Source organism: Labrus mixtus, chromosome 13 (assembly GCF_963584025.1).
Source record: "Labrus mixtus chromosome 13, fLabMix1.1, whole genome shotgun sequence".
Taxonomy (NCBI): Eukaryota; Metazoa; Chordata; class Actinopteri; order Labriformes; family Labridae; genus Labrus; species Labrus mixtus.
This window is the reverse complement of record NC_083624.1, coordinates 19,086,244-19,110,231: the sequence shown is the minus strand read 5'-3', so window position 1 is coordinate 19,110,231 and position 23,988 is coordinate 19,086,244. Positions and strand designations below refer to the sequence as shown.

Sequence of the window (23,988 nt, the reverse complement as noted above, 5' to 3'; positions counted from 1 at the left end):
GTCGTACTTGCAGTTGTAAAGAAATACTTTCCATTTTCCATAAAAAATTCCAAGGAAAAACTTGTGCACACGGTCGTAATTTAAAAGGACTTAATTGCCAAAAAAAATATTTTTGCAACTTAAGACAACAGCTTGCATGCAACTTTCTGAAAACTTAAAATTGTGGCTTTGCAGAAAAATCTGTTTTTGAGTCCCTGTAGAATCAAGCTCAGAAGATGTACATGTTGTCAAATTGTGTTTCTAACAAGAACATATCATCAGTGGGGATAGAAAGGGTAAAAACAAATTAAATTAATTTGCGTGCGTAAGTCCACAAACGTCAGGCCACCCAGGTGGACCACAGTTAAACAAGGGCTAGCATTTATTTTGTAATCTGTAACCACTTCCTGTTTATGTGCTTCAGTTCATGTCCATGGCTGAATCTTGATGTCCTCCCTAAACCCTGAGCCCTGAGCCCTTACTGACTTTATTGACGTCACCTGGAAAGTGATTGAGTGCATGAGGCTGCGAGGGCTCCAATGGTTAAATACAAATGGGACAGCACTTTGCGACTTCTCTGTAACCATGACAGCATGATGTAATGTGGCAAAAGCTTATTTAACGTTTTTTTACTTTTCTCACTCACAGCCATGGCGTTTATAAAAAGTTCTACTCAACATAGGCCTCGAAATAGATTTATTCGTTGTGGGATGAATAAAGATTTCTCTTATCTTATGGGACTAATATCTCTCTCTCTCTCTCTTTTGTTTATAGACTTGCAAATGAGTTCTGAATTAGCTGTAGTTTCCAAATAACCTCTTTTAGTAGACTAAATAGAGCGTGTTTTCACCTTCCTGTTTTTTTACCGACTCTACCTTTTTTCAGTTTTATGGCATTTGTTTACCTTTCAATTCTTGTGGGCTTCCCCGGGAAATCACATGTTTCACATCACGATGCTATGAACTATGGGTAATTCCCTCACGTTAAGTCTGCAGATATGCCCACTTGACAGGGTGCATAAAGGGCTCGTAAAGTTAGTGAGAGATCCCTCAAACACTTGATGATTTACAGTGGGACAGCACTAAGCCCTCACAGACTTACCGGGAACGCACACCAAAGTCAGTGAGTGTGGACATTGAGAGTGGGCCCATGTTCCATCTACCAGAAGGGCCTTACTGTATTTCAAAATAAAAGCACGGTTGGATTCACACAGGAAGTAAAGTACGCTTAGCTTAACATAAAAGCCGTGCAGAATCTGTTTTGAAATGCTAAATAACGGGCATCCCTAGATAGAAGCAAATATCTCACCTGTCTTCACAAACTAAAATGATCCCTGGGCTCTGAATGAACTGACCCTTTAATCCGTCTTAAAAGACAGCTGACGTTTCCGACAGTACCTGTGTACAGGTGTGTCTGCAGGAAGCAGCTGGACAGTGAAGCCACCGGACGATGTCCACTCAGTGACCAGCCTCCTCCTCCACCTGTCTCCACACACACACACACACACACGTCTGAAATCCTACCCTCAGAGTGGGAGGTGCAGGGTCACCTGATCCCCTCTCCAAGAGGCAGCGATCCACCTGCTCAGGTGTCTGTTAGAAACAAAGTGCAGGCCCAGCAGGAGGGCAGCCTTCAGGACGGAGAGCGCAGAGGGAGAAGAAAAAGAACAGAAAGGAGAGGAGGAGACCGAAACAGGAAACAGGGGAGTGGGATCTCTGGAGTCGGGGGGTGATATGGTCTTAGACAACGCACAGCTGAGCGTGGACAATGGCACCATGACGAAGAGCTTGGTGGAGATCAGTACGTTGGATTCCTTCCGGCGTGTTTCTTTTTCTTCATCACGTCGTCTTTCCTTCTTGATTATCTTTGTCTTCATATCATCGTCACTCATCGAGCTGTTTCTGGTCCCTTCTTGTGTTTTCAGATCCTGATGCCAACACAGCTGCTCCCCCAACAGTGAGTACAGAACATGAAGTGGGATTAGTGCTGACACATGAAGACCCCAGAAAAGACCACCACACATCACATGACGTCTGTAGGCAGGAGGGTTAGGGGTTTTCATGTTTTCCTCAATGTGTTTGATATTTAAAGAGTTGGACTGTTTATTGTTTGGCATGCTAACATGCTCCTGATAGGGTCAAAGGTCACACTTGTTATCTACAACAGTGATTAATGGTTTAATAGTTTCCTCAAAGCTTGTTTTCATTTGTTAGTTATGTCCAGTATTTGAGTCTGAGCAGACTGGGCTTTTTTTTTTTTTTTTTTTAAGATTTATTTTTGGGCTTTTTGTGCCTTCAATGGAGAAACAGGACAGTGGACAGAGCCAGAAATCAGGGAGTGAGAGTAGGGAACGACATGCGGGAAAGGAGCCACAGACCAGACTCGAACCCGAGCCACCCGCCTGGAGGACCATAGCCTCCACACATGGGGCACCCACACCAGCCACCAGTGCACCAGACGACGGCCTATTGAACTTTTCCCTGACCCCTTATGAAATCTACTTTTTTTTAAAAACATTGAGTTTTTGCTTCTCGAGTATGATTTGTCCTGACAGATATTTTTAAACTTATTGCAATAGCCCTAGATAGTCTGGCACCTCAGGGATGTAACTTTGTGTCTGTGATTGGTTGATGTGTTTGCTTCCTTAAAAAGAAAACAGAATCATAAAAGGTTTGAAAACGCAACCTCTGCTTGTTACAAAGTCGTAGGCGCTGGTTACTTCCAGCACCCTCCACGATACACGAGTAGATATAGATACCCTAAACGATATTTATGTTATGGAGAGGATGGACTTTTCTCATCAGATTAGGGACACATATCAGTGTTAGAGTTAGACACTGTTTTATTTACATGGGAGATGGTTTCAGAGTCCGCTGTAATCAGAAAACACATTTAAAATGTCTGGTGGTTAAACGTTGGTCAACAGTTTGTAAGTTAACCTGTTCTTCTTCGTCCTCTTTCTGCCTCAACCTCTCATTCTGCGTCGATATTTTCCTCTAGTTTGGGATCAAAAAGGAACATTTATCCGTCTATAAATATTGTAGTCTGTACTTTTCACAACTTCTGCAAAGACTAGTGACCTTTCTTCAATTATCAATTGTCATCTTCCTTGTCGCTCGATTAAAACCCAGATATCACTTAATCAAAGCCCATGAGGAGATGAACTTCAGAGCTGATTATTTCTCTCTGTTGCTCTCATTTAGGAACCGAAGGCCGAGGCACCAGAGCAGCCGGACCCCTCCAAGATAGAGGTGGTCTCGGTGACAGAGGAAGACCTCCCCACTGTCGAGACCCCCAACACACTAAATGTCAGCCCCCTGGGCAGCTTCGACGCTGACGCCCAATCAGAGAACGGACCTGCCAAACCCGAAGAGTCCAAACCTCCAGCTGCACCCAGCCTGAGCATGCCAATCACCAAGGTGCAGACCTTTATGAGCGGTAAGACTCTGTGATGGTGAGACGGAGTGGTTGAGGAGGTTACAGCACACAGAGTAGAGTTACAGGGGGATCTGACTGAAACGTGAGAGGGCTAACACACTCTGTGATGAGGATAATAGAGCAACAACTGTCCCAGATTCAGTCACATGTTCTATCCTTCAGCTCTTTGTTCGGCCGTCTTTGTCACTTTCACAGGAGCAGACTGCCCCCCCCCCCCCTCAGCAGACTTTTCTTTGAGACTCTTAATCAGCTCATTCAGTGTTGTTCCTTCATTCCATCCTTTGGCGCCCGTTTGATTTGGGTCCAAACATCCCTCCGTCCAGCACTGTTTTCAACCCCACATTGGGGATTTTGGTGCAGATGGGAGATGTTAGCCAACCATCAAGTCCAGGGTCTACTTCAGGGTCTTCCTGTCCTTATTTCTGAAGTGGAAGAAACTTATTTTGGCTGCTTGAACCTGCTCTCTCTCTTTCTTTCAGTTACTAGAGATTGCAGATACAAGCAACCAAAATAAGTTGTCGTATGTTTTAACCCTCATCTATAGTCACAAGTATTTTGTATTATGACCAGAAACTAGGTTTGATATGACACCCCCCCCCCCCCCCCCCTTCTCTATGTTTGAACTGTCTGCAGCTAATTTTGTGTGAAACTTGAACACTGTGAATGTCTGACGGACCGTCTTGTGCCCGTAGAGGATGACTTGAAGAATAGCTGGAAGAGCAGACTGCTGGCTCATCGCTTGGAGCTGCTCATCTTCTCCTGCGCCATTGTGGCCGTCATTCTCGTTCTGGGCATCGGCCTCGGAGGTAAGGAGCTCCACGCTGTGTGGTTATAATGGAGCCGCTGTAGCATGGCATGCCTCTGCTTCATGTATATTTGATGCGGCCCTTACCTGTTATATAATTTAAGTCTGACCCACGCAGAGACCACATGAGGTCACTGACACATTGTCCCCGATACCCAGCCTTAATTGGTTTCTTATGAACGTAGTAGAAGATGTGTGTGTGGTTTTTTTACAGTCCCATGAGTCTTAGAGGAGGGAAATACTTAGAAAAGTGCACATAAAGAAACTTCTGATGCTTCATAGTTTTCATTGTTCACACTCATTGTTTGATTTTTTTTTCTAATTTGGTGTAAAATCATTAAAAACACTCTTGAGTGCACCCATGGTCTGACATCCTGGACGTGCAGGAGGAGGGTCTCACACTAACAGTTCTGGGAAGCAGCTGGTGTCGAATGCTGTGCTGATAACAGATCACAGCTCACACGGTTTAAAGATCGGATGTATTTCTGAACAAACACTGAGCTGAAGTCTAACAGGTCGGCTACACCTTGTTGGTCACCTGCCGATGAGGTCGGTGTAAGTAGTACAATAGATTGAGAGTAAAGATGAACCGGACACACAGGCAAGCGTATGGTATCTAGACTGTTACAGTTACACTGCGCCCGCCTGTCAATCAGGTCAGCTACACGCCTTATTGTGAATAACTCTTATCCTTCATCAAATCAAAACGGATGAGTCATCAAAACATTCACCCCCCCGTACAGTGTGTGTTGATCGAGACATGAGCTAATCAGACCTATTTGTTTTTTTGAACCAGGCTGTAAACATGTTAATCTCTGCTGTAAAAACAGGCTTTTTAGAATGGGTGTGTATGTGACTTTCTGTACTTCTGCAGCCAGCCTCTAGTGGACACTCGAGGAACTGCAGGTTATACACCTCAGCATCAGCTTCATTTGACAACTCCTGAGGTTGTTGCTTGGATACGATACATATCGTGATACTTGCTGATTTTGGATATCAACCAAGTCCCACACACATTCCTTTTGTCAAATTAACTGTGTGTGTGTGTGTGTGTGTGTGTGTGTGTGTGTGTGTGTGTGTGTGTGTGTGTGTGTGTGTGTGTGTCTCTTCAGTGGGTCTGAGCTGCGTGGGGAAGTTTCGCTGCGGCTCTTCGTCTCAGTGTGTCAGCGCCTCGGCTCAGTGTGACGGAGAAGTTCAATGTGACAACGGAGACGACGAGCTCGGCTGTGGTGAGACAAACGATCAACACACACATAAATAAATGAGTCAGTTACTCAACTCAATGCAAATATAACCAATAAAAGTCAGAATACTGATAAAGAAAAACTTCCATCTGATGACTGATGCCACAGTCCTGTGAGATCAGCAGGAAGTCTGTCCAGGAGGATTTATTTCACCAGTTTTATTTCACCAGAAACAATAAGAATGTAGATCCACAGGTTTCACAAAGAGTATCATCTAAGATGGCCCCCAAAAAGACCACACACAGCAGAGTTAAGATAGAAACAAACACAAAGAAGAAGGAGAGGAGGAAACAGCTCAGAGAGATTCTAATTTTTTAAAATCTGTTTGATATCCTCTTTCTGTCTATATGACCGTGGGTCTGTCTGCTCGTCTCTCTTTTTTTATTGTGCGATGTGTGTGTGTGTTTCAGTGCGTCTGAGTGGGGGGAGCTCGGTCTTGCAGGTTCAGAAAGGGGGGGTCTGGAGGACGGTCTGCTCAGAGGGCTGGAACAACCTGCTGGGGCTCTCTGCCTGCAGACAGCTCGGATACTCCAGGTTTGTTTTGTGGTTTTTTTTTTCTGCATCTTCTCAACCCCCTCTGATTTTTCTTTCATTAAACACAGAATGTGAGACATGTTCCACATAAATATATCAGAAATCAAGTCTATCCTGTGTAAATGTGTCTCTGAGTCATGACTGTCTACAATGAGGGAGAAGCTCGAGTCCCGCTGGCTGTGTTGTTGTCAGAGTCGTGTTTACATGGACGGGACGGCCGGCTCCTCCCCTTGTGTATAAAAGCTGTTTCAGTCAAGGACTAGTGAGAAGAACATACTCACTGATTATTTGGATGTTATGTAAGATTTTTTAGATCAGTCATTCTGTGTCAGTTTACATGCAATCCAATCCAATCCAATCCACTTTATTTATATAGCACAAGTTTAAACAAACACAAGGTTTCCAAAGTGCTGCACAAGAGAGTAAAATAGAGATAACAAATAAATAAAAATATATAAAAATATGCATGTGTACACATAAAACAAATACAGTCACATAAAACACATAAAATCAACACTCTACGTGGGGGTAAAAGCCAAAGAAAAGAAGTAGGTTTTAAGAAGAGTTTTAAAACGAGATAGAGAAGAGGCCTGCCTAATGTGCAGCGGCAGCCCATTCCAAAGCCTTGGAGCAGCAATAGCAAAAGCTCGGTCCCCTCTGAGCTTAAGCCTAGCTTTAGGGACTGCAATGTGAAGCTACGAGCTAACTAAAGAGCGCTAACATTAGCATGCTAACACAACAATGCAGGACACAGGTGATTGCAGGTCGAGCAAAGGACTATTTTGTCCACCGCTTGCGCTTTATAGTGTTAAATTATGGTGCGTTCTAATTGATAACTCTTCCATGGAATGCGAGTGGAGAGGGGTTGGAGGTGTGTTTCTGGAGGAGAGCGGAGGCTTCAGTATGGAGGAGGTGTGGCCAAACAGCAGTTTGTTTTGGGGGGGGGGGGGGGGGCAGGAGCTTAAAACAGCTAGAGTCAGACTGAGGAATAAATGCACGGTGTGTTTTAGGCTCAGTGTAATGTAAAATGGATATTTTTGTACCTGGAGCATACACGGCGACTCTAGAGAAGAGAGAGTTTACATTTAGAGCTGAAGATGAGCGCAGTAGATGCACGTTTGTCAGATTTTAAAGAGTTGATATGCAACATTATAAAAAAAGCAAAGTGTAGGATGTTCCAGTATTTAAGAATAAAACAAGTATAGTTGTCATGTTAAAGATGTAGAAGTCTGTTGATGCATTCTGTGCTGCTGCATGTGTTTCTGTCAGGTACGTGGAGTCATTCTACGTCTCTCTGACCTCCATCGAGCATGACCTTCAGCTATACCTGGTGTCCATCAACCTGAGCCAATCAGAGCTCATTAAGCTGCAGAACGCCACAGCCTTCAGGTACAAAGCAGTAAGCGCGCCTCTTATTTGAATGATTGAAAAAAGGATGCAAACTACGTGTTGATGGTCAGTGACACCTGGCAGCATATCCGGTGCATCATCCAGAGAATCTCCATCGCAGCTTGTTGTGCTGATCAAGCTCAATACAGAGGGGTGCACTCACACAATCTGTACCGTGCCCCGGCATGTTTGACCCCCAAAGTCCAGTTTGACTAGTGTGAACTGAAGAGATGTGGACGTATCAGCAAGAGTTTAAAACTCCTTTCACCCCTGAGTGAAGCTGCCATTTAGTCAAATTATTACATATTACCTGACATGAATGGAGTCATTTTACGTTTTTGCTGAGTTTGTCTTTGGCCTCGTCCTCCTCCCTCTCCTCCTGCTCCTCTTCTCCTCCTGTCTTCCTCTTCCTCCTTCTCCTCCTCCCTCTCCTCTTCATCCTCCTCCTCTTCGCGTCCTCCTCATCATCCTCCTCCTCTTCCTCACAGTAAGACTCAGTGCAGCTCAGGGAAAGTGACCACTCTGAAATGTCTGGGTGAGAACAAAAACCGAGTGACGTTGACAGTTGAGTCATGATGAGCACACATGTACTCCTCATGTGTTCCTGCACGGCTTGCAGATGTGTGTATTATACTGTGTGTGTCTTATCTCTTTTGGTTTAAAATAACGTCATGACTAACATGTCACTGCTGTGTGTGTGTATATTTGTCATGTTTGTATTTTTGCATGTATATTTGCATGTCGTTTGGATGTTTGAAGGTTTTCAAGTGTTCCCTGACTAAAGTATTTACCAGTTTGTCGACTGGTCTTTAAACTCCCAAAAACAGCACACATCACTCCGCTGTTCAGCTCCCTCCAATGGCTCCCAGTTACTGCTCACATCAAATTTAGAACTTTCCTCCTCCTTACCTAAACTCCATAATCCAGGTCTACACTCCCTCTCGCCCACTATGTCTGATCCAGCCTTCACAACATGGTCCTAAGTCTCTAGGATATGGTGCAAGAAAGCTTGAGCCACCTAAGCCCTTCCAGAGAGGGGGCGTGGTCAGACACAGCTCATTTACATTTAAAGCTACAGACACAGAAACAGCCTGTTCTGAGCAGGACTGAAATAGAGGGGTTTATAGACATGATCAAATACAGGATCAGAGTGGATTTAGAACAAGAAACTTCACACACATGTTTTGAGGAGCTCTGAGACTTATTTAAACTGGTTGAAGAGGAGGAGAATATGTGACCTTTAACTGAAGCATGCTGCAACTATTTAAGTTAATCCAGTGTGTGTTTGAATCCACGCCTCAGATAGGAACAATGATGTCTCTCCTTCCCGTCCTCAGAGTGTGGCTCCAGGCCTCGCTACAACACTCGTATCGTGGGGGGAAACATCTCCCGGCTGGGTCAGTTCCCGTGGCAGGTGAGCCTCCACTTCAGCAGTGAACACCTGTGTGGAGGCTCCATCATCACGTCACGCTGGATCCTCACTGCAGCTCACTGTGTGTACGGGTGAGTCATGTGAAAACACAAGACAGACACTCGAGACATTTTATCCAGAAGGAATACTGATGGAAATATTGGATCATAGATTTGCTCGGATTGCAGCAATTCAGGCCGGGTACTAGGGTCTGAACAGCAAGCATGTGAAATGATTCGACAAGCGTCTAATCTCTTAGAAACAGGCTGCTTCTTTACTGAGCATGTGTTTAAATGTTGTGATTGGCTTTTAGTGTAAAGTCTGCACTTCAAGGCACCGATCTCCCTGCGTTGGTCAAACACACTGATCCTGATGCGTCCTCTCCTGTCTCAGGTTTGCAGACCCCTCCATGTGGGTGGTGCACGTTGGTCTGACGGAGCAGCCAGTGCACGGAGCTCAGTCTCTGTCTGTGGAGCAGATCATCTACCACGCTCGCTACAGACCCAAAGGACTCGACTACGACATCGCACTCATGAAACTGTCCTCTCCTCTGGTTTTTAACGGTAACAGTGTCCCTTTCCCCAGACGTTACTGAGTCCTCACTGTCTCCTTCTCATCCTGCTGCTTGTGATGTGTTCATCGACTCATAGCCAAACAGTCTGTGTCACAGCAGCTGTGTCTAAGCTGCTCCAGCATCAGAGGAGGAAAAGAGTTTAGTCTTGTGGTGATTCCTGTTATAATGTGATGGCTCCAGGTTGCTTCAGATGACAGAGAGGCTGTAATGCCTGCTACTTATTTTCTACAGACCAATCGGAGTCCTGTAGGTCCACTAAAAGATCTTGTTTTGTCCCCGACATGCTCAGATTCTTATTCTAAGTGTTATCTTTCAAGGAATATCAGACCGTTGCTATGAGTAACTGGCCAATCAGAATCAAGTACACAGCCATGTAATAAGTCTAACTAAGCCTGAGTCCCTTTCGTAGTTTTAGTAGGTCAGACCTCTCTTCAGGTAAGGCGAATCCCCCCCCCCCCCCTCTCAGGTATCACGAGCCCCCCCTCCCTCTCAGGTGTCCTCCTCTCTGACAGATGAGTGTCATTATCAGGATCAGTCATCTGAAGTCTGACTCTCGCCTCTCCAACATTTATTCTTCAACTTTTTTTGCACCTTTAGCCCGAGAGGTGGCGTTAGCTCAATGAGGCTAAACAGTGATAATGATCTGTCTCTCTGGGATTTGTAGTCCAATGACAACTTGTAGTTCATTCACATCCTCCTCTGCAGGCCTCGTGGAGCCTATCTGTCTGCCCAACCACGGGGAGGAGTTCCAGACGGGCACCATGTGCTGGATCTCTGGTTGGGGGTCGACAGAGGAAGAAGGTGAGTCACTTCAGAGTGATGTAATCATTTCTTTATTTCTGGGTCCTCTGGTTCTGATTTAAAGCGTTGTGTTTGCAGGAGAGACGAGTGTTGTTCTGCGCTCAGCCACGGTGCCGCTCCTCTCCACTAAAACCTGCAACCACCCGGAGGTGTACCAGGGCCTCATCTCCTCCTGGATGATCTGTGCAGGATACCTGGAGGGAGGGACCGACTCCTGTCAGGTACACATTTGGGTGGCATTCAACAGAGGAAACAGTGCATCAGTACACCATCATGCATTCTGAAATCAATGCTCCATAAAAGTTTATTATGAAAGTCACAAGTGGAGAAGATCCCACGTCAACGTGCATCTTTAGCTGTTCTTGTTCATGGAGCATTAAAGGAGCAGCAGCACAGCAGGATTCAACTTCACAAACTGAGTCTGAAAATGACCCTCAAGTACTTTTGGATGTGTGAGCATCGACTCTCGAATGTTTGAAATTTGTTACATATTGTTCCTTTAGAAAAATAACTTCTCTTAACATATTTTGAGCAGAGGGAAACCACAGGCTGCCGCAAGTTAGTTTTTGTTTATAATCATAAATGTTATAGTTAATATTTGTTGAACTGTATGCTCCAACAGAACAGCAGCCGTATAGACAGCCATCCTGTTTAACGGTTACCTGTCTGGCTCTCGTTTCTCTGCATGTTTTAGGCTGAGAGCTGGTCAGACAGATTGGGACTATAACCGCTTATTTCATCTGTCTGTAACAGCATGTGTCTGTGTACGTGTGTGTGTCTTCAGGGGGACAGCGGGGGTCCTCTGGCCTGTGAGCACTCGTCTGTTTGGAAGCTGGTTGGAGCCACCAGTTGGGGAATCGGCTGTGCAATGAGGAACAAACCAGGAGTTTACACTCGTATTACACGCTCACTCGGCTGGATCAGACAGCAGATGGAGGTCAGTACATGAAGAGCCGGGGACCGTTTCAGGACCTCAACAGTTTGACTAACGGGGGGGAGACAGCTCTCTGGACTGCAGTACCCATTTCAAACACTAGGTGTCAGAGTTACATATTGCTCCTTTAAGGGAAAGTTTTTTTCGAAAACTATTTTTGTTTTACACAATGAAATTAAAAGAGAAAACTAGTGAGTGCACATCCAGGCCAAAAGCAGCACCTGCCTTACAGGTGCAGGGCAAGAAATGTACGGACTGCAGAGGAAAAGGAAAAAGGACAGCACACTGCACGGCTCCTAACGGGGGATTTTATTAAACCAGGGACACATTTCAATATACAAGAGGCCTGAGTTTGCCCTGGTTTGATTAAATTTGCACATTGGGAACTGAACAGTGTGCAGACATGCAGCAGTTATCCCTCATGTTCCTTCAAATAAAATGGCTGATTTTGTCAGAGTGTGTTGGCTTTGAAGAAAACGATCTAACGGCTGTTCCTGGTTAAAAAATCATTATCCTCTTCAACAATAAGGTCTCATCTCTGTCGGGATCCTTTCTGTGATGATGTCATCGACACTTGAATAATCTGAGCCTGTCAGGGACAAAAACAACTTTCAGAGGACGGACTTTGATCAGGCGCATTATTCCCCGATGCTAACATTGTAGTCTTTCTTTTTGTTGCAGCTGTCGGCTGAAGCCGTTCCAAAATGTTGGACCCGTTAGTCATTCAGACCCCAACATGACGAGCCTCAGTTATAAAACACACCAATCACTTTTCAAAAACAGAATCTAAACTGGACTTTGAAGGAACGTGCCCTCCAACACACAGCCCATTGTTCTCCGTTAAAGCCCGACGGTTCTCACAGGACCAGCTGTCGGTGGCCTCGTTGTGTGATGTTGGAGCGACAGCTGGTTCTCCTCGTTAATGGAATTTGAATCCAGCAGCTGGCGGCAGGAGAGTCGTCTTATTTCTCTGAATCTTTGGACTGCTGCTTCCACACAAAGTTCCTTTAAACGTTTCGATCGTCAAGAGACTCTCGTTACTGAAAAAATCTCTCTGACTCAGGTGCGTGTCCAGAGTCAGAGGACCCGGGTGGCCCACCTGGGGCGCTGACTTATGGAGGTGTGGCGTGAAGTTTGTGGGTACGCAGATGCAATACGTTTTCAAGGTGGGATCATGCCACCCCTCTGGACACGCCCCTGCTCTGACTCCATGACACAAACGGTCAAGTGATGAGCAATGGCTGAAAATAATCTGGTGTTTAATAACTTATCTCCTTCTGTATTTATCAACTGCAAACATTTCTAGTTTTACACTCAACAAAAACATAAATGCTTAAGTGTGATATTATCACAGCTACAAATAGATGTTTAGACACATGCCATAAAAGCCTCTTGAATCCCTCCACCTGTCAGGAGCTGATTTTAAAACTTTGAATTGTGGTTTTGTGGTCTGAAGTGCAGAAGACGTAGCAAAGATGAACCTTTAAATCTTGTATATTGATGTTTTTATCTCTTTTGTCTTTCAGAGAGGAGAATCTCACAGCCCTGCGACTCTGCGCAAAGACGACTGAACCAGCTCTCTACCTCTCTCTGAACACTGTGGGACTTTTTTCCTTTTAAATCAAACTCCACAACCAGAACTGTAAGCACTGCAGAGACAAGAGACGGAGTCCGGCAGAGAGTTAGGCATCGTTTATTCCAAAATAGAAAGCTCTAAGGCAAAACAGACGAGAGAAAAGTGAAGAACGCTTCATAAAAAGCAAGACAGACGCGAGTAAAGAGCCGAGAGCACGGGCCCACCAGGACTCACCCCAAACCCCCCCCCCCCAGCACTAACACCCACCTCCCCTCGGCTGCTTCATATTTCAAGTCTCAACTTTACAAGAGGGATATAAACCAGATCACTCAAACTATTGACAGACGACTGTTGTACAGTACAATGTTACAGATATTCAAACAAGAGGCCACCCAGCTTGTGCAGAAATATCAACACACTGATAAAGATTCCAATACTTTCACTACATGTGTGTGTGTGTGTGTGTGTGTAGTGGCGGCGGAAGGGGGGGGGGGCGACGGAGGCTGCGGAGCTTCAGTCCCAGTCCTTCAGGCAGCCCACCAACGACGAGTCCAGCTTTTCCAAACTGCTCTTTGTTTTCAGCGCAGTAGCATGTACATAAATAAAAGTTTAATGCGTGCAAAGAGTCCACTGCTGCTTCTTCTTGTTGATGATGATGGGTTTGCATGTCAGACCCTCAGCATCTGACTCTCCACGTCTGACCCTCAGCGTCTGACTCTCCACGTCTGACCCTCAGCGTCTGACTCTCCACGTCTGACCCTCAGCGTCTGACCGTCCACATCTGACCCTCGTGATTGTGTGGTTAGCATAGTGTTCTGGATTGTGCATTTGAGAAAGTGACGCCTAAGCTACTAAAATGATTAAAAAGACGCACTGAATGATATACACAATGACGGTAAAACTGGAGCTGCGTTTTAAAAAAAGTCTGAGCCCCACAGTCAGCTGAACTGTGTCAGACGTCTTCAGGTAACTTTTACACAACATAGAGACAACACGATGAACGCACACGTTCTGCACTTTAGTGTCATTTTGACCCGTGTGACCCCGAGGAGAGGGTCGGACGTTCTTTTTTGTGCTTCTTGGCAAGAATTGTTTAGAAAAGAAAAACGCGTAAGGCCTTGTTAGTATCGTTTAAAACCAATTTAAATAGCAAATTTTTCATCAGCTTTCAAATTCCTTTTTTTCTATTTTTTAGAAAACTTCAAAGAACCCTGGAAAACAGAGTCGCTAATCTTACTTATGAATCTGTACATAAATATTCCTTACAAAACAGGAGAACACAACAAAATGGAACAAAAACACTAATTACATATGTTTGTATATAAAAATAAGCATCTCTCCATTTTTTTTCCTTCCCCCCCAAATGTCTCCGCGTCGGCCCCGTGCGAGAGCCGCGGAGCCCACCGTAAGAGTGCGCACATCTACTCGAAACACAAGCATGCAAAAAAGTGAAGACAAACCCTCACAGGTACGACTTAAAAGTGTTGGCATCCAAAAAGAGAATTCAACTTGGGGAGGGGGGGCGAGGGGCCGAGAAAACAACTCAGTCGACATTTAATAACGGAGCATACAAACTCGCTTCGGGTGTTTTTTAACACTTTTTTTTTTCTTCTTCCACATGTTTGATTTAATCTTTTTGAGCTTAAATATACAAAAAAAGTGCACTCGCATACGTCAACCAAATAATTAAAAAACGGGTTTCTCAAATGAAACTCGTGATGTACACACACGCAGCGTTAACTGCCCGTTCAGCAGGGTGGAGGGTTGGAAGAGTGCAGGAGCGTTCCCGGGACGTCCTGTAGATTTGTGCTCTGTGTGTGTGTGTGTGTGCGTGCGTGTGTGTTCTGGAGACTCGCTTGGCGCATGTTGTGTGTAGATCAGAGTGTGAGGGAGCGTGTCCTCTACTGCAACGAGTCGCTGTTGTCCAGGCCCAGCCCAGCCATGTCCGCGTCATCGTCCTCGTCTAGGCTGTCTCCCGACTCGTCCTCGCTGTGGCCCCCCATCATCACCTGCTGCACCGCCAGCGTGGCGCCGTCTGACGTCAGGCTCTGCAGACCCTCCACGTTCATCGTCACCATAGTACCTGAGGAGGAGGGGAAACGATGCTTATAATTAATGAACGCCTTATGAATATTAAGCCCACTGACGATGATCCCTGCGGCGTGTGAGGTCATAGAAATCTGTCAAATCAACACATCGTAAAAAACGCCATTGTTATCGGGACACGAGCTTCTCCAATAACCACATCACAAAAGTGGGAAGGTGCTGCGTACCGTCTGGCATGGTAACCTGCTGGTGAGTCCCTCCTCCAGCGATGGAGTCAGGCCAGAAGCGCTGCAGAGGTCGGTTCTGAGGAGTCTTCTTCTTGGTTTTTGGCGTCTCAGACGAGCTGGCGTCCAACATGGGCTGCAGGATCCGCCTCCGTGCATTTATAAACCTGGAGACATGAGACATGAGTCAGGTTACATTTTGTACTGAGGATGGTGCAGTCTCGTGGTTCTGGACTTAGGTCTTTGTGGACCGCCTGAAGAGGGCGCCTCGACTCACCAGTTGTTGACCTGCAGAAGTGTCAGGTTTGTCTGAGTGGCGATCTGTTTCTTCTCGTCCTCTGTTGGATACGGATGCTGCAGACAGAAAAAAAAAATACTTCAGTGTTTTGTCTCCATGACAACAGTCTGTTGACAACGGCCGCTGTGCGACCGACACTGTTCTGTTACTTTTTACTGCATGTTTTATATTTGAGATTGTTTATTTCAATATCAGACACAGAGCGAGGAGGATGTGGGTACAAGACATGATCTGTAGGAGACAAAACTACAGGGAATATCAAACATTTGGAAAAGAGCGCCGTGACGTCAAAAGCGCTTTTCTGAGAAGTTGAAAGATTTTCAACTTGAGCGCTTCCAGCAGCCACACAAAAAAGGCAGACCACACAGAAAACAATGCTGAGCGCTGCGCTTTTTCTCAGGGTGGCTGCCTGCTGCTGTGAATGCTCTCTCCTCATTGAAAACAATTGGATAAAAAGATGCTGGCGCTCAGAAAAGAAAAACGGCAGGTGGACACGGGGCCTTAGAGAGGCAGAGACTCGGTTCACACAGACTCACCCCGATGTGCTGGAAGAGCCACGAGCGCATGACGTTGGTGGCTTGTTTGGGTAGAACTCCACGTTTGTTCTTGGTTGAGCTGTCGTCGTGATTGAAGAGGTTCAGGTCCTGGTGGAACTGCAGCTGGAGCTGAGCAGGGAGACGGACATGAAGCAACTTTACACAAATAAAGGATGAAAGTGTTCTAATTCAAACCCTGTACCGTTACTTTATTTGTATCCACTAGCCAAAAATCAGACTCATGTGAGTTAAGGAGTGGCAAATATCAGAAAATTCTTAAATCTGCAGAGTGATAATTCCGTTTATGAACCACAGCACAGATCTCATAGCAGGAATCCTGTTTTTATGACTTCATATTAAAGTTTGCAGATTGATGAACCGATAGAGAAAGAATCCTGCTCCATAATGTCGGTATAACACGTTGCATAATGGGATAAATATATTGTTCTTTGTCTGACATTTTAGTGAACATGCATCAGATTTATTCTGCAAACCATTTCATCACACAGTCAAACATGTGCAGAGCAGTCTCACTAAGAGGTGTTCTACCTGATTGTTTTGGACACGTATTGTCCCTGGAGAGAGCGCCTGCGTTACCACCTGGCCCTGTGGAGTGACGACTGTAACAGGCTGGTACACCGTGCCACCTGGATGAAACACACACACACACGTTCAGCACAGTATAATCAGATCAGCTGAGAGCAGGCTGCAGAGAAGCTCTGAGCTAAGCGTCCCACTGGTTCATGTCAGAATGTCAGCTGCAGTCACAACAGTACAGTACCTGAGGAAGGGGTTGTATGCCATGGTGACATACCTGCGACCACCTGGGCGGGGTTAACCGCTGTCACGGTAACATTCCCTTGTTGCAGAGCCGATGCTTGCACCATGATCTGACCCTGAGGACTGATGGTCCCCGAGATGGAGCTGGGGGTCTGCAGAACATAAGAGCACATGTTTGATTTAACTTCCACATGTTGAGCAGGTCACATTATCAGAAAATAAAACAACAACATGCAGGTTTATGTTGTTGATGCGTCGCACCTGAGTCTTGATGGGGGAGAAGCTGGGGGCCTGGCCTTGGACGGGGGAGTAGGGGCTTCCCGGGTCTCCACTCAGCAGAGTCTCACTGTTCATCTTGGTCTTGAGACAGGCGATGTAGCGGCTGCAGAAGTCCTTACACAGGTCGCTCACCTTCTCCAGCTCCAGCAGGTGGATCCGCAGCACCTGGATGGCTTTCACCATCTGAGGTAGAAAAATGTACAAAACAATTAAGAGTGAACTACATGGCCTTGGTGCGAGGTTAGTCCTTTTTCATATTTTATAACAATTACACGTTAACTGCAACTTATAAAAGATGCATACGACTGTCCAGAGCACAATCCAGAACACACAGCACACGTTTTAGCACCAGCAGTTGGGATAAGTGTGTCAGATTCTTTCTTCTACATGTAGCTCTTTGTTGAGAGACGCTGAATTTCAAACATCCAAGAGGTCAGAGTCAGCTGGAGCACGGTGACGCATGTTTTAACTTAAACAGCAAAACCAGATTCACAGAAATGATGATGCTGATCGTTGAATCGGATCATCCAGGGAGGGTCCAGTGCTCCAATGAAAAGAAGCATTAAAGAATCAACGGTGGACCTGACTGCATCGCACTGTGCTGCTGAGGTCACAGGTCATTGTCTTGAGCGCGCGTGTGTGTGTGTGTGTGTGTGTGAGCAGGGCTTTCCACATGTTTCTTGTGAAATACCTCATGTGCCTGATTTAGTTTTGTCAAATACCTCAGCACTTAAAAATGTCTCTCAGTTTTATCATAAGCCCCCAAAAATAAAAATCTGGAGCCAGAGATCAGAAAGATGCTGAATGTAGCTTTCCTTTACTTCTTTATGAATTTAATAATAAAAAGGATGCTCCTGATAGGCAGCAGAGGTATCTCACCAGGTTGTCGAGTTCGGGGTCCTCGCTGAAGAAGGGTTTCCCCTCCTTCTCCTGACAGCGGACAAAGTTCTCGATGTCCACATCGAAGCTGGCCGAGGTGATGCAGTCTGAGCTCATCGTGGACTGTTCACACTTCTCAAACAGCAGGGCCAACAGAGGGAACAGGGGGTGTCTGTGAAAGGTGCGCCCACACACAAAAGAAGATGGTACATTTAGTTAAAAATAAGGATGTGCATTTTCTCTGGAGTATATAAAGCATGGAGGACAACAAAAGGTGTTAAAGCATCCCGCTGCGTGAGGATTAAAAGGCAAATTATCTGCCGTGCATCTTTTATGAACCCTGGACTGCGGCATCATGACTCTGCAGCTCTGATCTCTCTCAGTGAGAGTGCGTGATGTATTTTTAGGGCCTGATTAGACTCAAAGTGTGCAGCGAGGACAAACAAAGACAGAGAGCAAATCAGAAAGTCACATGAAAAAGGGGAGGACTCTACGAAATGGTGGATTAGTTTCTGTCCAATCTGAAAGGAATACATTTAAAACCAACAAAAAAACCTCGATTTAGAACGAGGGGGAACGTCACTCGGCTTCTTCCTCACTAAACACACGCAGTTTTTCTCTCTACCGGTATATGGAGGCTTTATCCGCGTCCATGGGTGTCTGCGGCTCTGTTGGTTCCGGGCTCGGCGCCTCTGCCAACGTCTCCTCGATAAACTTCTGCTCCGTATCGCTGTCCACCTTCACGATTTGTATCTGCGGTGGGGGGGGAAAAAACACAACAAAGGAGTTAGAAAAAGAAAGCAAAGCATCACGGAGACGGAAAGAGAGAGACGGAGGAGAGGTGAAGAGGAAGGCGGGGAGTGAGAGACGTTAAAGACATCATGTGAAGAACTGGAGTAGCTGCAGGGAAAGATTCACAGAGCCTTACTTCAACACTTTAGAAAGTCATGAGGACACCGTTTGAGGAAACTATACATCTTTCATAAAGACTTGCTTTGGTGTGATGAGAATTCAGATTTCATAAACGCAGACAGATGAATTGTCTTTAGTTTACAGTCCTGCACATTTAACTGATTAGTCATCAATTTATTCTTCAAGTTTTGCTCGACCAGACTCAGAACGGTTTCGAGCAAATCAGTTTTAAACATTCAGTGAATCTGTTTTGGGGATTTCGCCTTTCACAGTAAATAAATGCAAATATAAATCAAGTAAACAGCTGTGCCCATACTATAAAGAAAGTTAAATGCATGCAAAATCAAACTACTAAATGATTAGAACTAGGTGTGTTTCGCCTGTTTAATATAAAGACAGAGACGTACAGTCTGTGCAGGAATGTGCAGAAGTTTACAGAACAATTAAGAGTATCTCTAGAGGACGGATACACCATGTCTGCTTCTCTTTGTCAGCACATTATAAGTAGACTTCAACCAGACAGTGTCTAGTTACAGTCCCCATGCAAACCTTAAACACTTCCCTGTTACACCTGTCGCCTGACGCAAATAAAGGGAAACGTTAAAAAGAGCGCAGTGAAGGAACATCACATTAACTGTGGCCAGGTTTCTCCTCCTTTTTTTTGCTTCCACACATTTTTTTCTTCACACCGTGTCTGCCTACCAGCGATGCAGTGCATAAATCCCATCCCCGACCATGTGACTGAGCTCAACAATGACTTAGATTGAGCACAAACGAGCTAAAAATAATCGTTGCTTGGGGCGGAAAATTTCTCATTAGTCATAGATCCATTTCAGCTCTCAACACCCCCCCAAATTTGGCACTCGGATGAGGATGTTTGGTAAGCGATTTACATAAGCACAGACAGAAACACTGAGCAGAAAGCAGACTTCACACTGCAGCAGTGTCTTTCTCGTACAGTGATTTATTTGTGGTGGTCAGCCACAGACAGACAACACGCTGCCAGCAGATTACTAGAACTGATGTAATAGTTTGTTATACATGCAGAAAGTGTTTCCCTTTGTTTGGCTTTCCAGGCAGACATATCGTCTCTAAAAATAACTGAAAGCTTAAAGTGGTAGCCTGAAACATATCGGTGTTGTTTGTCGCCTGTTATTCGTCTGTTAACTCAAGCGAGCGAGCAGAAAGAGTGCAGTAGGAGCAGGCTGTGTGGGCCTCGAGGTCCCTCTCACCCACCTGCTGCTCTCCCTTCGGGTACTTGTCTATGGAGACCGACTGGGCTGCCATCACGTTCACTGCAGATGCTGCAAACACTGGGGCATTATAGAGAGCGGGAGGGACAGGTGGCCAACCTGCACGACACACACAGCTTCAGTTAGACTACCTGGAAGAGATGCCTACGGTGAAGCATGAAGCAAAGCATGTCAAAATGAAACCACACGATGTCAGAATCAAACATTATTATCCGCAGCTTGGGTGTGATTTAAACGTGAACCACAAAGACAGTCGTTCTGGCATTTTTAAGTATAATAACTTTTTAAGAATAAACCAATGTTTCCATAAAACCCTGACTTTCTGAACGCTCGTTATCTTATGCAAATCATCATCACGTTCACCCCTTTTATCACCTCTTAAAAGATGCTTCACTGTTGCCTAGCAACTTTTAAAAATGTACTCTATGAGCTAACATACATAATGAATTGAGCTTTCATAAGATAATAAGTCGTGACATCAGAGGAAGAACAATACTCTTTATTTTACAGAAGAAAATAATAAAATATTATCTGAAGCACCCTCCTGTTTGCTAACACCTTTTAGAAGGACTAATGCAGTTCCTGTCCTTACATTAAAGTAGTTTATGTTCATTACTTTTCTAAATGTTGTCAATGTAGAAGATCTCTGAATATCCATTTGGTGTTTGTTTATTTGAATTTTGTCTTTAATTTTTATGTTGCAAATGGAGCCGCTGTGATGTGAGACTCATTTCAGACATAAAGTTCAATCATCAGTAAGATAATAGTTCAGAGGGGATGAACAATCTTGTGTCATTATTCTAAACAACAAGTCATTAAGATGGCCGTATGTGAGGTCAGTATGTACGACTGATTTTCCTCTTTAAAAAACAAAACAAGAGATGGGGTGGCGGTGGCCTAGTGGTTAAAGTGTGTGCCCCATGTACAGAGGTAAATGGACTTAAGCTTGTATTGTTTTTGTCTTCTGACTACTCAAAGCACTTTTACACATCGAGGTCACAACTACACATTCACAGGTTGCTGTGTTAAGTGACCATCAGAAATAACTAACTTAACTTTCCCTCTATCTCCCTGATGTCTAACTCTATCCCCTGTCCTGCATCTATAATAAAAGGCATAAACAGCCCCCAAAAATAAACCTTTAAAAAAGCAACCATGTAGCAGTTGTAGAAAGCAGGCATACAGTAAAACATAAGACATGAGGTGACACATGAAAACCAGCAGATCCTCAAGAAAGGCAGAGGATTTTAGCTTCTTCTGGATATGTGCGTTAAATTTAAGTTTCTCTGTTGCCATCAACTCCTTGTTTTTATTAACCTGTTTGTAAAAATTACAGCTCTTCTAAATCATTCATCCCCTCTTTATATATATATATATATATATATATACACATACACACATATATATATTAGGTTTTATATTTCTACTGTCTTCACATCTTTTTACAATCACAGATCCCTTATTTACTTTTATTTGAATGTTTCGTTCAGTCTTGTTGAATACTCATCAGTCTGTTCAACAACTATTTTAAATATATTTTTTAGCTTTTTTGTGTGATTTGTTGTCTGTACGTCAATGTGTTTTATGTTTTTAAGCTGCTTCAAACTTCCTCCAAAGAGGAACAAATAAAAGTGTTTTGTGGTGAATAGATGAAGGGGCACATTTAGAATCATTTTGTGTTTTTTTAAAAACAAACATTAATGATCACAAGTCCTGGAAAAACCTTAAAGTGTAATTCTCCAGCCATGTGGTTTGTTGTTATAACAGTGAAGTTATGTTACCCTGCTTACACACCCACTTAGCATGTAGCCGTGTGTTAGCCGGCGGCACAGAGGGGTAAAAGTTTAGGAAAGCCTTTGGGCTAATATTAGCCATCTGCCCTTTAGGTGTGCTAACGTTATAGCTCTTAACAGACAAAGCAGCCCGCCTTGTTTACCCACAACATGAAGCTAGCTCGTAACATTAATGCTACATCCATTAGCTCGCCAAATTAAGGTTAAGTGAAAAAAACCCCGCTTCGGCTAACATTAGCAGCGCGGCTAGGTGTTAAGGTTAAGAGTGTTTCTCATGCTGGGGCAGCCAAAATACAAAGCGCCATATTTAGCTAAGTGGGGGGGAATCACTGCCAAAAAGCAAGCTAACCCAGCTAGCCAGGTATAAAAAAAGACCCCGCTGCGGATTGATACGAAGCGAGCAGACCAAACAACGAGGCGGCTTCGGCCGGTCTTTGAATTAACAGTTAAAATGACTGTGTATTTAAATGGCTGTGTAGAGTATGTTCTACTCCACTACGATAATGTAAAGAAGCATCGGCGGCACACAAGGCTAGCCCGGCTCTTCGTCAAATCCTTCCCACATCAGTCAATCAATCAAGCGGGGACAGCTGCCCTCTGCTTCCCCTCCCTCCGCGAGAACGTTACAACTGTCGGGCCTCGTTTCTCGCCCTTTGCTTTTCCTCTATCCTCCTCTGCCCCCAAAACGCCGACATATTTTTTTACCCCCCCTCCTCCCCTGTATACAGATTTTTTTTTTATTCTTCCCGGAGCTCCGTCGCTTCTGCTTCCCCTCCGAAAACACCCTCCGCCGCCCCGGCTAGGTCCGCGCTCCTCGCCCCGGGGCATTATTGCGTGCGGCCCAGATTGTTTGATTGATAGGGAACGGAAAAAGAGGGATTTTGAGTGACAGCTTACCTGAGTGCCAATCTTCGTCACACTGACAAGCGGCTGCAGCAATCGGGACCCGCAGTTGTCGCGTTGCGTCATCGCGTAAGGGCACGCAGGGGCGCTCGGCTCATGAATATTTATGAGGTGGGCGGAGTCATGACGTCCTGCTGCCTAAAGAGTCCCTGAGCACCCTGCTGGGGGTTGGAGTTACCAGGATTTAAGTTACACACGTAAATAAGTATTTTTAAGTAATGGGTTGATAATTACACACTCATTGTGTGTCATTTGTTCACATATACTGAGTTTTTATCAGAATATAACACTCCCATACTCCCTAAAGATTTGTGTTTGATACTATTCCCCCAGGAATTAATTGCTGTTTTCATGCAACACAGATATTATGCATCAAAAGAAGCTGCATTAAGCATCCGAATGGAGTTTGGTTCCTTTGTGAGCATAACAACTAATTATAGCACAGTATTAGAGAGAGAATACACCAGAACAAATTTAGTAAACCTGCTTCTTTCCTTGTTAGGGATTATAAGCATGAAGCTATAACCTGTAATAACGTGTTATTGACCAAGAGAAGGGGCCTATTTTGTGTCAGACAAGGTTTTAGAGGCATCTCTGAAAATGTAGGTTAATTTAGTCATTACACTGCAGAAAACTCTATTTGTCTAATTTATGGTGAACAATGTCTACATCTAAATCAGAAAGTACACATCCCATTTCAAGATACACAACAAGAAAATGTTCTTGTCCTATTGGTAGATTTATCACAAGCAATTTAGGCCTTATACATCGCTTTTAATATCTCTAAATAAGATGTTTGTTTGGACCTTTCACATAAATATGGCATATAATAAGTGTGATATATTTAAGACCAGAAACCAAACACACACACCTCACACAAATCAAATAATAACTCAGTTTCTTTTTGCTGCAGGGATTGTCTTCATGGGCACACCTGTGGGTTTGATCTTTATCCTTTTCCCACACACTCAGTTTAATATGAATGTAAGTAAACTAGCTGCTTTAAAGAAAAGCTACTGAGCTCTCTCTCATATTCAAACTAAAACTATTCATTATTTCATACAATGCTCCTGATTCCTGAAATGTCATCCAACACATTTTAAAATGAAGACTCTGCCCTCATATGGAGCCTTTAAGGGCATAGTAACGGACCATTGTGCATCAATTTGTAACTTTTTTAAGCTGTGTTGCTGGCTGTTTTCTTTTTAGCTGATTTTGTTTTTTTTCCTACCTCAGTGTCTTTCCAGTTAAGATAAAGGTTTTTGAATTGAATTACTTGTTTCAATTGCAGATCCTTAGTGATAGATATAGGACCGTTCTTTGAGGAGGTGACTGGATTAACAACTCATAAACCTGATAATTATGCATTCACAAACACATGCAACTGGACGGAAAGGAAA

At 44.4% G+C, this 23,988-nt stretch overlaps 2 protein-coding genes across 4 annotated transcripts; one reads left to right on the top strand and one right to left on the bottom strand.

Moving 5' to 3' along the window:
- Nucleotides 1-1,631: 1,631 nt before the first annotated feature.
- Nucleotides 1,632-12,831, top strand: tmprss3a (transmembrane serine protease 3a). The gene is made up of 14 exons (XM_061054027.1): nucleotides 1,632-1,779; nucleotides 1,904-1,935; nucleotides 3,183-3,417; nucleotides 4,110-4,223; nucleotides 5,335-5,451; nucleotides 5,877-6,000; nucleotides 7,270-7,389; nucleotides 7,878-7,924; nucleotides 8,727-8,892; nucleotides 9,194-9,363; nucleotides 10,080-10,175; nucleotides 10,254-10,396; nucleotides 10,960-11,112; nucleotides 12,636-12,831. The coding sequence occupies exons 1-14, from the start codon at nucleotides 1,713-1,715 to the stop codon at nucleotides 12,678-12,680; spliced, it is 1,629 nt and encodes a 542-aa protein (XP_060910010.1). The 5' UTR covers nucleotides 1,632-1,712; the 3' UTR covers nucleotides 12,681-12,831.
- Nucleotides 12,787-22,709, bottom strand: pknox1.1 (pbx/knotted 1 homeobox 1.1). Of its 3 annotated transcripts, none has more exons than XM_061054028.1 (11): nucleotides 22,583-22,709; nucleotides 19,876-20,036; nucleotides 18,353-18,480; nucleotides 17,728-17,899; nucleotides 16,831-17,031; nucleotides 16,571-16,721; nucleotides 16,339-16,436; nucleotides 15,790-15,918; nucleotides 15,233-15,309; nucleotides 14,959-15,122; nucleotides 12,787-14,768 (listed from the first exon to the last, which is right to left on the bottom strand). In XM_061054028.1, exons 2-11 carry the CDS (start codon nucleotides 19,924-19,926, stop codon nucleotides 14,587-14,589), a joined length of 1,353 nt encoding a protein of 450 aa, XP_060910011.1. In that variant the 5' UTR covers nucleotides 19,927-20,036; nucleotides 22,583-22,709; the 3' UTR covers nucleotides 12,787-14,586. The 3 variants fall into 3 exon arrangements, with proteins under 3 accessions (XP_060910011.1, XP_060910012.1, XP_060910013.1); XM_061054029.1 differs by having other exon boundaries at nucleotides 19,876-19,991; nucleotides 22,583-22,699; XM_061054030.1 differs by having other exon boundaries at nucleotides 19,876-20,023; nucleotides 22,583-22,605.
- Between the last annotated feature and the right edge of the window lie 1,279 nt (nucleotides 22,710-23,988).

Excerpts from the sequence above, each read along its gene's own strand:
- tmprss3a (XM_061054027.1), top strand. The coding sequence starts at position 1,713 with ATGGTCTTAGACAACGCACAGCTGAGCGTGGACAATGGCACCATGACG. Across the intron at positions 1,780-1,903 it reads GAAGAGCTTGGTGGAGATCA|ATCCTGATGCCAACACAGCT; the intron begins GTACGTTGGATT and ends TTGTGTTTTCAG. Across the intron at positions 1,936-3,182 it reads ACACAGCTGCTCCCCCAACA|GAACCGAAGGCCGAGGCACC; the intron begins GTGAGTACAGAA and ends GCTCTCATTTAG.
- pknox1.1 (XM_061054028.1), bottom strand. The coding sequence starts at position 19,926 with ATGGCAGCCCAGTCGGTCTCCATAGACAAGTACCCGAAGGGAGAGCAG. Across the intron at positions 18,481-19,875 it reads ACCCGAAGGGAGAGCAGCAG|ATACAAATCGTGAAGGTGGA; the intron begins GTGGGTGAGAGG and ends CCCCCACCGCAG. Across the intron at positions 16,722-16,830 it reads TCTCCCCCATCAAGACTCAG|ACCCCCAGCTCCATCTCGGG; the intron begins GTGCGACGCATC and ends TATGTTCTGCAG.